The sequence below is a fragment of the Genypterus blacodes genome, unplaced genomic scaffold, assembly GCF_046128005.1.
Source record: "Genypterus blacodes isolate CSIRO-AG114 ecotype Tasmania unplaced genomic scaffold, CSIRO-AGI_Gbla_v1 ptg000111l_1, whole genome shotgun sequence".
Taxonomy (NCBI): Eukaryota; Metazoa; Chordata; class Actinopteri; order Ophidiiformes; family Ophidiidae; genus Genypterus; species Genypterus blacodes.
The window spans coordinates 5,020,390-5,033,568 of NW_027466915.1; the positions used below are offsets into that span (position 1 = coordinate 5,020,390).

General features: G+C 40.7%; 1 protein-coding gene across 1 annotated transcript; it reads left to right on the forward strand.

Annotated features, from left to right (window-relative positions):
* The first annotated feature begins 463 nt into the window (after window positions 1–463).
* On the forward strand, window positions 464–10,761 carry mks1 (MKS transition zone complex subunit 1). The gene is made up of 18 exons (XM_076161250.1): window positions 464–765; window positions 1,401–1,522; window positions 2,305–2,357; window positions 2,596–2,763; window positions 2,953–3,047; window positions 3,739–3,867; window positions 4,429–4,533; window positions 5,159–5,267; window positions 5,384–5,440; window positions 5,634–5,676; window positions 5,771–5,833; window positions 6,488–6,558; window positions 6,720–6,789; window positions 7,031–7,138; window positions 7,410–7,543; window positions 8,277–8,359; window positions 8,659–8,756; window positions 9,521–10,761. The coding sequence occupies exons 1-18, from the start codon at window positions 689–691 to the stop codon at window positions 9,667–9,669; spliced, it is 1,734 nt and encodes a 577-aa protein (XP_076017365.1). The 5' UTR covers window positions 464–688; the 3' UTR covers window positions 9,670–10,761.
* The last annotated feature ends 2,418 nt before the right edge of the window (window positions 10,762–13,179 follow it).

Below are 13,179 nucleotides of genomic sequence, written 5' to 3' on the forward strand. Positions count from 1 at the left end.
CGCCTGAATTCAATGATTAAGAGGTGTGTCCTAATACTTTTGTCCACATAGTTTAGGTCAGAAACAACAATAAGAAAGGAGCGGCTATGGTAGTTTTGGGTGTAGAGAAAACATTTGATAGCATAGATATGATGTGGAAAGAGGGAGATCCTTTCTGTATTTGATGGCAAAAGTCGAATCAGTGTTTCATTGGATCAAGGACCTGCTAGATAATAGACTGAGGTCTCTGCTTGTGGATGACGGGGACCAACAGGTGAAATGTGAAATGTGGCGCTGCGATATTATACTGTATATTTTTTTAATTATTATTATTATATTTTATATTATTTTTTACAGGGAAAAGATTTGGGTAACATTAATACGAATATGGAGAATAAGATATTAGAATAGCTGCCTACACTCCAGTTCAATAGGTGGCGGTAATACACCTTTTAGTTGGCTGTCAATCGCCGGAAATGAAGAAGAAGAAGACGTAGAAGAAGCTCTATGTTGCTAGGAAACAAGTGCGGGACTGTGAAGACGGCTAGCCGCTATGTTCTTTAGCTTGTCAGCCCTTTTGTTTCTTATACTTTGAAACGCCTGTAGGTCTGAACTTAACGTGTTGTGAGTGCGTCAAAGGAAGGATACCACAAGGAAACTTCAAACACCAACCACAACTAGCTGGCTAAAGCTAAGGAGCTAAGTACCCATGGCTGATTGTTGGAACACAGCCGCTGGGGAGGCTGTGTATCGCTCTCGGGATGCTGTGAAGAACCTGAGGATCAAGTAAGTAGCTGACAGGATAGCGAAGGGCCTAACAGCGCAACAAAACATCTAGAGGGCGCTGTTTAGTCTTTTTCAATATTAATCCCTACAGAGAGCGTAATATGCTATGGAATCAAGGACAACATAGTGACTAATCTTCAATCAGTTCGAAATCAGTTCAGTGTCTGGACAAAATGTTTCGTTTGCCAAAAATAACAAACCTTTTAAAAGCAAAAATAAGCTGGAATGTGGACGCAGTAGAGTTGAGCATGCCTAAAGAGAGCCTTCTACAGGTAGAAAGGTAGACAACTGGATTGGTAAATGTGCCAACATTGCCAAAAGCCTAGTTTGCAAACTATTTTTGAGTATTTAGATTTTTGTAAAATGTTAAGCTGACTAAGAAAACATGTTCATGGCTTCCTGGCTCAACATTTTAACAGACAAATAAGTCAGTGTCCTAGTAGAGATGATATTCTCATAAAAGCAAATGAAAAAATTACTCTAGATTCCAGAGCTTTCAAATGAATTGAAGGCTGTTTGTTATGACTTGGTTACTGCACTAATGGGAAGAGAACATGCCAATGAAAACCCCAGCTGATATGGCATTGAGATTTTACCCAGACCGCATGATTTGACTCCATGTGTCCCAACATTAGGGTGCACATAGAGAGAGTGACCTCAACAACAGCACTCACCCAGGATCTCCAGGACCAAGTTCTGTCTCAACCGGTCAGAGGAGTGATTGAACTAGACACCCTTACCTCACATGGAACCAGAGGTAATTCTACAAACCTTTTTACTATTTACTATAATAACCTTTGTTTTAGATCAACAGTTCCACATTCTCTGTGTTGGAGGCAGTGGCTCAGTGGGTAGTGCTTCCGCTTGGGAACCGGAGGGTCGCCGGTTCGAGCCCCTGCCGAGGTGCCCCTGAGCAAGGCACCGAACCCTCAATTGCTCCCCCCTCTACGAAGGGTGGTAATGTAATGTAAGTCGCTTTGGATAAAAGCGTCTGCCAAATGATCGTAATGTAATGTCTCAGCTCTGTCTGATACTTAAGGTGTCTTATTTTGATGTTGAAAAAAGTGAGGTTGATTGCAGGCATACAATGCCTGGTTTTGGTTGCAGGTAGTGCAGGAATACATCATATCTTCTGATCTCTTCCTGTATGGTTGTCAGTACCAAATTCTATATTCTAAGAGAAGCATACACTATTGTCCGTAGGAACATAAGGTTCCACATTCTCTGTGTTGGAGGCAGTAGCTCAGTGGGTAGAGCTTCCGCTTGGGAACCGGAGGGTCGCCGGTTTGAGCCCCTGCCGAGGTGCCCCTGAGCAAGGCACTGAACCCTCAATTGCTCCCCCCTCTGCGAAGGGTGGTAATGTAATGTAATGTAAGTCGCTTTGGATAAAAAGCGTCTGCCAAATGCTCGTAATGTAATGTAATGTAACATGGTGTGATGCGCAGTTGGCTAACCTTGTCCTCGTGTTCCCTGGAATTCATGGACAGCAACACATATTTGATCTCTTAGTAACCATATAGTGATATTGTTTGACCCCAGGTGATAATGAGGAGGAGCTGGTGGTCGCCTGGCAGGAGAAACTCTTCAGTCAGGTAAAAAAAGAAGTGTTTCTACCTTTTCTTGCAACCATCCTGGAACATGATTGCCCCCGATATAACATCCTCACCTCGACCCTCATCACCCAGCCTTACTCATCACCCCTACACCCAGCCTCTTCTTCTTCTTCTTCTTCTTCTTCTTCTCCTTCTTCTTCTCCTTCTGCTGTATCTATTCTAGCTGTATCCGTATGTGCATTATGAATAAACCTCCCTGTCTCACTCTCCTGCCCAGTATGAGATGGAGCTTTTCCAGAATGACACGGCATGTCAGACTCCTCTAGACAGACAGTATCACACAGAGGTCAAGGCACTCAGCAGGACCAAGAGGCAACGAAACCACAGGATTTTCACATACACTGATCATGACCGCTACACCGACTGCCTTCCATTCCAGCAACTGGTAGGTTGTGCCGCATCTTACGGTGTCACTCAACAAAGAAAGTGGTTGAATGATCCTTTATTGATAACCTGTGGACACAGCTTCAGACCTGTTCTGTTGTGTTCAATCCAGCAGAGCCTCTGATTGTGTAAAAACAAATTCCACAGTTTTTGTTTGTGTAAACGGTACCTTCTTTTTGGTCCTGCAAAGCAACACTCCATAGTGACGACAACCAGATCCAACCCCACTTTCCTGGCTGAAAGGATGGCCAGTGTGAGACACAGACGGCAGGAAAGACGCACTGTGTAGGTGAAACCCTCACCCAACATACACACACCCATCACCTAATCTGGCTGGCCCTGAGTACCAGCATTCCACTATTTGGCTGCCAATCACTGATGCTCAATAATAATACTAAGGCATATTCACTGCATTGTTTGATATGCCCAGCTTTTTCTGTATAACATGCACAGTAAAGACGATCCACGACAGGCTAGCAAACACATCAATCCTGTTGGAATTATAGCCAATCCTGTGCCGTTTCCAACATGTTGCCATTGCTGTACTGGTGGCAGATGGACACGGAAAAAAATGGTTGGAGGTTTTCCCATCAACTGTTGTGTCTGCTGTGTAAAATGAATGATGATCTTTAGAATGATAGAAAAGTGGTTTCATAATCACTAAAATGACCTACGCTGTTTCCGTAGTCATGTGAGTGAGGAAAAAGGAGGAAGTATTAGTGAATGTCTTCTTTCTGCATGAGTCACCACTGGACATGTTTCCTCCTACCATGTGTTGTGCACCAACTGGAACACAATGTGGATTGGTGACAGTTACTTATGTATTAACTGAGTCTACGTTATACTATATTTATTACTTCTACATACTTCTGAAACATTGTTGATCAAGACCTTTTGTCCACTAAAAAATAACAGTCATGAACAAGTATTTATCAATTTATTGTCAGGACAGTCATATGACTTCTTTCTACTGTAGCGACTGTAGTATCAGCAAGTCAAAGCTGATCAACTGGGAGCCCACAGAGGAGTTTGTGAAGAGCAGCCATGTGATAAACAACGCCATGCAGACCATGTACATCATGGGAGACCTGGGTCCTCCTGGAAAGTAAGAAATGTCAAGTCACTCTTATAGATTGATCTTTACTATGAATACTCAGTGTTGGAGTTGACTCATGTTATCCACATATATTTAAGATTTAAGATACTTTATTCTAGTCATTTTGCAAGCAATTCACGGCAATCACACACAGCCCCCTACATATCACACACACAAACACATGCACTACAGAGGGGGTGCAGGGCAGCCATTCTACAGTGCCCGTGGAGCAGTTGGGGGTTCGGTGCCTTGCTCAGGGACACCTCTGCAGTGCCCTGGAGGCAAACTGGCAACTCACCAGCTACAAGTCCACTTACTTGGTCCATCCAGTTCCCAAGCTGAATCCCTATGGACTGAGCTACTGCCGCCCCCATATGCAACATGTGGGATGAGCATTGATTTGGAAATTGGAAGTGAAGTTATGTGAGGCCATCATCATCATCAGCAGGCCCAGCAGTGGACTTTCAGGCTGTTCTGTGTCTTTGCTCCTGTATTCTGCCTGTCAATGCTTCTCACAAACTAGGTGTGAAAACCCTTTTTGATTTTCTCTTTGTGCGTTTGCTTTCTCAGGCTCGGCCGGAAAGAGAATGAATGCTTGCTGTTAACTATCAGGACCGACGGTAATGGAGTAGTCATTGTTAAACCTGACTTCAACAAAGGCAAAGAGCCTTACAGGCAAGTTCAGAGGAGGGTTTCCAAAAAAACACTACTTTGAAAGCAAAAGCATTTCAGTTGCCTTGAAAGTTGGTTATGGTTAAAGCCATAATGACGTTTTATCTCTTGGGACGGGATGAAAGAGCAGCATTGTACACGGGTGAGAAGTGATCTGACCTGCTCTGTTCAAAGATGGTTTCTCTTCACTGAGCAGATGTGATTTCAGTTACTGGTGTAAGTAGGCATTTTCCTTGTTCAAGGCTTCAATGGACCTGTCTCACTCTCTCAGCCAGTGGATGGTGTTGTGCCTTCTCTAGGATCATCCAACCCTGTGGCCAGTCACCATAAAACCTAGGCACTGTTTGGTGTGAGTGTAGTTTGTCAGCGTCTCAGGTTCTGCATCTCCTGTAGTCTGCAATTTTCCTGGCTCTTCTTTCATACTCCTGTACCACACCCACAGTGTTCATCCCAAAGTGCTTGGTAAGCTCTCTGAGAAACCATCGTTGAACAGAGGAGGAGGTCTTCAGACATCACTTATCACCCATGAACAATGCTGCTCTTTCATCTTTCATCCTACCCTGAGATATTAAACAACCATTTAGCCTTGAATACTAGTCATGGTAACGTGGTGTGTCTCATTGTGCAGGATTGTAACAGAAGGGGAGCAGAGAGAAGTTTGGCGTCTAACCTTGGAGAATGTCTCCACAGTGATGAAAGCAGAGGATAAGGAGAGGGAGCAGAACATGCACAAAGATGTGAGTGCTTCCTTGCAATAAACGTGTGGATATAAATGAGCAAAACTCAGATACTGATGAAAGGGTGTAAGAGCAACCCTAATGGAAAACCTCCTCTTTTCCCCCTAATTTTCCAGCTCTATGTAAGGCACAAAGAGTACCTGAATAGCTTAGTTGGACACGACTTTGAAATGGTAAGTGATTTCACAAATGATCATTATGTTGTTGCAGTTTGTGTCAATTAGTGTGTTTACTGTCTGGCTTCTGTTTGAATATTGCAATGTTGTCTTAAGTGTGTCACAGTTATTAAAGCAGTAAAGTTGTCTGTCTGTCTGTCTGTCTGTCTGTCTGTCTGTCTGTCTGTCTGACTGTGTTTCTGTCCTGTAGCCTCCTGCTGGTGTTCTGCGATACTTGATGAATGGAGAAATAGGTATGGAAGAATGATGCGGTCATTATTACTTAATTCAGTTTGTTACTTTTTTTTTGCTTTAGACACTGAAATCTCTTTTTTTCTTTCTTTCCAGTCTCAGCCAAAGGCTTTGAATATGATAACTTATACATTCACTTCTTCATGGAGTTACCCAACAGTAAGTCACTTAATACATTTAGGTTCCACACAATCACATTAAAGAGCAAAGTCAGGCTCTAGTTTCCCAAAATCTCAAAGTCTTTAGAGCTGAGATGATTGTCAAATCCTACAATGTTTCTTCATGTTTTCAAGACTAATTAGAGCTCCTGTAGAAAACTAACATAAATCACCTATGGGATTAACTAGTAAATACATTTTTCTTTTTGGTGATTTCATTTATACTTTAAGTGTGATTGTTCATCTTTACCAGAGATGGTGTTTGTGAAAAGTGCTGATTCAATCTTTAAAGTACAATAAATAACAATACAAACAGCAATATACTAAGGTTTTAGTTTATCGTCCTTTATTCAGCAGGCTAGAAACAATAGAAACAAACAACACCCTCTCCTTCAGTGTTTAATTATGAAATTGTGGAAAGGAAATGAGGCCCTGATGTATAAAAGAGTAGAAAACTGTGTTAACAAGGTCTTTGCAAGATAAAATGGCAGAAAGTCTTTCTAACTCAACAGATGTTAAGTTTGGAAAAATCAACAACTCGTAACTTGTAATGGAAGAGAGAATAGTCTAAGCAGTGGTGCATATACTATACTGTAATATACTGTACATGTGTGTGTGTGTTGGCATACTAACTTGTACTCATGTGCTGTCATAGATTGGTCTAGCCTGCCCATGGAGTCTTTCTCAGGTATTACCCAGACCTGCTGCACCAAAACCTTAGGGAAGGTACGTACAGTGCAAACTGACAGAGTGAAGCTATGTGTCAAGCTTGATCTAACCCAGTGGTTCTGACGGGGAGACGATACGGATGGGCTGGTTGATCTGGGGGGGGGTGTGCCCCCACTCTGGGAACCACTGATCTCACCCTTAATGTTCTCCACCCACAGGAAAACGTTGCTTTCTTCGGTTTCCCCTTCAGCTTTGAGACTTTCTACATGAATGAAAAAGACAGTGAGGGTATGTACGATCAAATATGAGGGCCACTGCTGAAGAAAGAGATTTTCAAAATGAAATCGTAACATTTTGAGAGAAAATGTTCAAATGTTAGGGGCTCAAAATTTAACAACAATTCTCAAAATCTCTTTGTTGTTTCTCAACCAGTGGCTCCATTACTTGTTATAAAACTGCCCTCTGCTGGTCATGAATTGGCACAGTGCATTCCGGAGATCAGTTCTGTTCAGCTTCCTTGTGTTCACAGAGTGTGTTCCTCAGTGGCCAGTGCTCTACTTCAAGGTTCTCTCTCTGGATTCCTGGCAGCTTTATCGGACTGAAGGTTATGGTTATCTGGTGTTTCCTGCTGTGCCTGGTATGTTGTCTCGCACAGCTGTTGCATCACCTTTAAGTGCTAAAAAGTACAAATTCATTTTCAATTTAGACTTGTGCACTGTCACAGTCATCATACTGGCTTCATTGTAGGGAAGTTTTAGAATGCATCAGAATTGATTTGAAATGTAAAATATTCTTACCTTGACCTTTTGAGAATTCTGTGTGTGTGTGTGTGTGTGTGTGTGTGTGTGTGTGTGTGTGTGTGTGTGTGTGTGTGTGTGTGTGTGTGTGTGTGTGGACACGCCTGACAGGTAAACACACAATGACATGCCATACGTGGAGACCTCTACAGACGGGCGTGGCATCTTCACTGAGGCGATTCTTCATTGGAAGTTCCCCAGAGCTTGAAGAACTCAGTTATGTTAGAATCCCAGGAACCTTTAAAGTAAGTGCAGATCTTACGTGCAGATCTTAGCTGGAACACACTCATGGTGACTGTCAGGAGTCAAAACCTCAGGAAGCAACAAAGTTTGACCTTTTGTCATTGATTTTATTTTCAATGGGTGAATGAGTGAATTGTGTTATTGATGTTATTGTTCCTACTATGGCCTTACAAACAGCTGATGATGAAGCAGTTACTGTACAGACTTTAATGTAACCTCATTAACATTTAACCCTAAACAATATGAAAGCTTTGCATGTGGTGACAAACCCATTGACGATCTTCACCACGATCTACACCAGGGGAGCTTCTTTTAAAATGACCAGGTCAAAATGATGTATACATATTTATTTATATATAAATATACTGATTATACTTTACATATACAATATACTGTATGTTGGCATACCTTCCATCACTGCATGAACCCTTCAATTCAACACATGTATGGTCACTACCTTACACTGATGACATTTGGACTTAAAAATCTTCGTGCCGAGCAATCAGTTCCCAAACTGTTCGTGAGCCCCGGACTTCAGCTTAATTTCCACCTGTAGTGTCAAACTCACTTTTGATGCGAGTTAGTCAACCTCAATTGAGGTTTGACTCGTCACCCTCAGTTACATGCATCTATGCGACCTTGTCAGTTATATAGAGGTCATTTTCTGACCAGTGCTGAATCAGCGATGATGGTGATGACCCTTTTTCACTTTGGTGTATATTTATGTGGATGCAGGGTGAGAGGCTGAGCCGCTTTGGCTTTTACACAGAAACTACAGGAAGTGTCACCTTTAATCTGCACTGTATCCAGCAGGCAAGGTAAGCAGTGGACACAATACAGAAACAAGATAAAAAAAGATATCCTGGTGTCAATACCATTGTCTATTGGTCTGATATAGGAGTGTTTTTTCCATCTCTACTTTAATAAATATAAACCATGATCAGCTCAGTGTGTACTCAGAACACACTGATGATCCGTTCTCTGCTTTTACACACTGGCTGGGAGGATGTGGATGCTGTGTACCGATCATAGGACAGATTCATGTTGCAGATACAAAATCTGATCATCCCATTAAATGCTTAATTTTCCTATGATGTGATTCATGTGTATGTTTCAGGGCTTTTGTTGACGCCACCATGTTGAAGAAAAGGAGACAGAGAGTTTTTGAGAATCTGGGAGGCTTTAGTCAGCAAGGAGCCATCGGCAACATCCTAGGTAATAAATATGAATTATACATGAAGCTCCTCAAGTTCTGGGTGTTCATGGCTAACTAGGCTACTGCATATTGTGTAAGATTACAATCAAGATATTACCAAGAACATCATTACCAAAATATTTGAAGCTGTCTTCATTATATTATATATAATATAATATATAAACATAAGATACATATATATATATATGTATATATTTATATATATTATTTATGGGGCGACAGTAGCTCAGTCCGCTGGGTCGACAGCTGGGAACTGGAGGGTCGCCGGTGTGGACCAAGTAAGCAGACTGGTAGCTGGTGAGTTGCCAGTTTGCCTCAAGTCTCTCAAGAGCACTGCCGAGGTGCACATGAGCAAGGCACCGAACCCCCAACTGCTCCATGGGCGCTGAAAAATGGCTGCCCTGCACCCCCTCTGTAATGCATGTGTTTGTGTGTGATATGTAAGAGGGGGTGCAAGAAAAATTTCAATTGCATGTAATTTGTGCGTGAATTGCATGTAACATGACAAATAAACTATCTTAAATCTTAAATATATATATTTATATTATATATATATATATATATAATACATATTATATATATATATATATATATAATACATATTATATATATATATATAATACATATTATATATATATATATAATACATATTATATATATATATAATATATTTTATATATATATAATATATACCATATTATATTTTGTAGCTTGTATTTTTCTTTATACATGTATTTTTGATGCATGCTATTTTCCTTGTCAGAGGCGTTCCAGAGGGCCAGGCGAAAGATGCAGGTGGTCAGAGAAAGTGTTCCCAGAGACATCAGCAAGCAGCAGCAGCAGCACCTCACATCTCCAGATCCACTCCACAGCGTTAGAAGAGGATCAGAACAGGAGACAGTTCAACTCTAAACTGGACCAACTGGACATTCTATAGTGAGAATGCAGCTGAAGAGGTTTATGATAGAGGCGACAAGAAGGAAAGGAAGAGGATGCGCCACTTGCATACTTACAGATTAGTACTTTATCTTTAGGTGCTTTCCCCTAATTGTAACCATCTACACCCTCACCTAACATCCTTCATCCCTTCCCATCACCCCTACTGTTCTCCAATGGGTTCTCAAAGTGTGTATCAACATTGTCCACTACTAAACCAAAGATCAAAAGAAAATGGATTACCGAACTTGACCTTAAAGTTACATTTGTGCTTAGAGGCAAACAGTCAGTGTATGAAAGCATTTGGTAGTCACTGTCGTTCCTCTGTAGCACTTTTTGTTTATTTATTTGTTGCTGTTGTACAATTACAAGTATCTTCCTCAAAGCTCTGTATACAAAGTTGAAACTAGTAACTTGTGATTCATAAGACTTATTTATTTTTACCCCCAATTCTGTGTTTTCTGTTCCTTTATATTTTCCTGGAGCCTGTTCATTGTGAATGATTGATTGAATGAATTTTGTTGCTTAATAAAAGTGTTTTTGTAAAGAAAAACAAACAAAAGCAGACCCAAATGACAAAGTTACAGACATGACAAATAAGGTTACTGACAGTGAAATAGATTTGTTAATTTTTCTGGTTCAAGTAAACAGAATGGAACAGGAAACAACAGAAACTTTTGTCAAATATCCATTTTATACACTTTTTTTGTATTAACATTCATTTTTTGTGTTTTTCACAATATGTTTTTACATCAAAGGAGAATGACCACTCACTAACCTCATTGCATCATAACAAGCTTTTTTAATGATTCTATGTCAAGTGTACCATTCATGTCAAAAATGCACTTTCAATAAGGCTGGATTTGATTTGACTTCATTTACAAAATACAAGTACAAATACAAGAACCAGGGAAGAATCAGTTTATTTCCATATATATGTTCTTAAATCTTTCTATGACATTATTAACAATCAAAAGGTATCAATAGGTTAGACTAACCTATTGACACTCTTGACATCTGTGTTGACTGCTGTTTTCCATGTGCTTCACAGCTGCTTTTCTACTGTGTTAGTCCATTTTAAGCAGAAGACAACTGAAATCAATTTACAATTATAAATACTAGACAATTGCTTTGGCGCTTGTTTGTTTGTGCCTTAATGAGATACAATACTACAATATCTGTAATAAAACAAAGAGATCAAATGTTAAAGAAAATACTGTTTAATTGAAAATATTAATGGCTTAGGCATGGAAACATAGCAACACAATGAACACTGATATTAAAAAGACAATAAATAAAATCATATTTACACATGCAATAACAAGGCAAAGAATCAAACGGTGTTATTTCTGAAAGGTTAATGAGGCTTCTTCCGTAAAAGAGGCTCGAAACTCTAACCAGAGACGGTGGCACCTCTGGCAGTGAGTCAACATGAAATGGCAACTTCACCCAAACAAAGTGGCACTTGTCATTGTCAAAGAATCAGTCACAATGTTCAGCTGTTGGGATTGGTGAACACAAACATGAGAGCGACAGCATTCTGCTTTGCATGTGCAGAAAAAGTGGGCAGACTTCATGATTTTTATTTGGAGATTTCAGAGAAATCATGTCAGGAATAACAGAAATGCTAGAGGTACAGATGAATCCAAGTCAGCTGAATTTCGACACAATATCTTTATTACACCAATTGTATGAGATGTGTGTATTTTAATTGTGTGTCACTTGTACGTACCAAGATGACTTAGGGGACTTTTGGGTTCTGCGAGATACGTGAAAGATTCTTGCACTGGGCAATTGCAGGGATTAAAAAAAATAAGGCAGGTAGTTACTGTCCTTGCACAGAGGAAGTCCCTCCCTATGGGCATGAAAGCCGCCGTCCCCTAGTCACGGTGGCTCTGTGAAGCCTTTTCACAGTATCAAGCGCCCTTTACCCAGAAATAGCGCTTAACTGCCTGCATGGACAGAGGGGAAGACTGCTAAAATGACTCACTTCAACAAGAAAGGTCACATACTGCATTGTATTGTATCTTTCCTCCCAGGTACTCCTTCTAAAGAAACAGGCTAAAAGGTGTTTATGTCACATTTGGTGTGAGTTTGTGAGTATATTGGGAGGAATATATTGTACTTTATCTGAATTGAGAGTGTCAGAAGGCACAACCACGTTACTGCTGAAGATTTAGTTTGGAGAGGAAAACAGCCAAACACCTAAGCAATGATACAAGTTAACCAGATACCTCCAGACGTTGGTGTTTAGTTGTCAAAGACAAAGGTGAACGAACAGCCATGAGAAAATAATTTACACCCAATTTAGCAATGTTGTGACCAAAGACCAAGAATTTGCCCACATGAACATGAATCCGGAGCAGCCAGACAGACTCAAACAGAGCTGGAGTCCTGCACTCAAGTTTACTTCCCAGATGACTCTAAAGACCTTCAGAAGCTTAATCAAATCCAGCTCCACCAAGGTCAGAGACTACATCAGAAAGTAACGTATAGTATTAATTTTCTATTTTTTCGCAAATGCTCACAATAGAAGATGAACGATGAAAAGCCTGTAGAGTTAGAAGACAGGTGAGGTGTGTGAAGGGTTAATCTCAAAGCAGTGAATCCTATCAATAGATCATAGGAATCACAGGAATTCTATGTACTGTGATTTTTCATCTATACAGGAGAAATGGGGAAAATACAGAATAGCACACACACTTTTACACACAGACACACATGGAGTGATGAAAAGATAACAGAGAGCTTGTGAGAGCAGTTAAAACCCAACACACCTGGCTAAACCCTTCTTAGAGAGGCAGTGGATATGTAAAGTGACATATTTTGTCAGATACAACCCCACATGACACTAGGTGAGGTTTGTCTCCGGCAGACACTTTGGATGAAGCATGCTGAGGCCTTCACTTCGTCAGTCACATGTATCAAACTATCACTGACAGAATGATGTCACAGGTTTGTAGCTCTGAGTGAACTCTCACGTCCACAGAATAAAACTCGTCATCTTTTGGGAAAAACATAAATCACCTGAACTCAAACCGAGGATATGAGAAACCGGCACCAGGTGGTATTCTGACCTCTTGGCTTATTTTCAGTTCATCATGAAATGAGCAGAACATACTGGAACATATAAGAGAGAGAGAGACAGAGAGAAAGAGAGAGACAGAGAGAGAGAGAGAGAGATGTCAGCCCTTCCTGTCCTCTTGGTCTGTGTCTGATCATCAAACAGGGCTCATCACTGTGTCTACTGCCACCTACAGTATCAAAGTCCACATGACAATACAACACCTTCAATCCCATCTCTCAATAATAACCTGATGTTCTAATTTACTAAACATGACACATGGTAAGTGTATGGACCATCCAGGTAAAGAGGTTTCACTGTCACCAGATATGATTTAACCCTAGACAACCATTGTGAACCAGAAGCTGACTGTCTGATTAAACTCATAAGAAGCCATCTACATAAAGCCGCCCACTGAGACA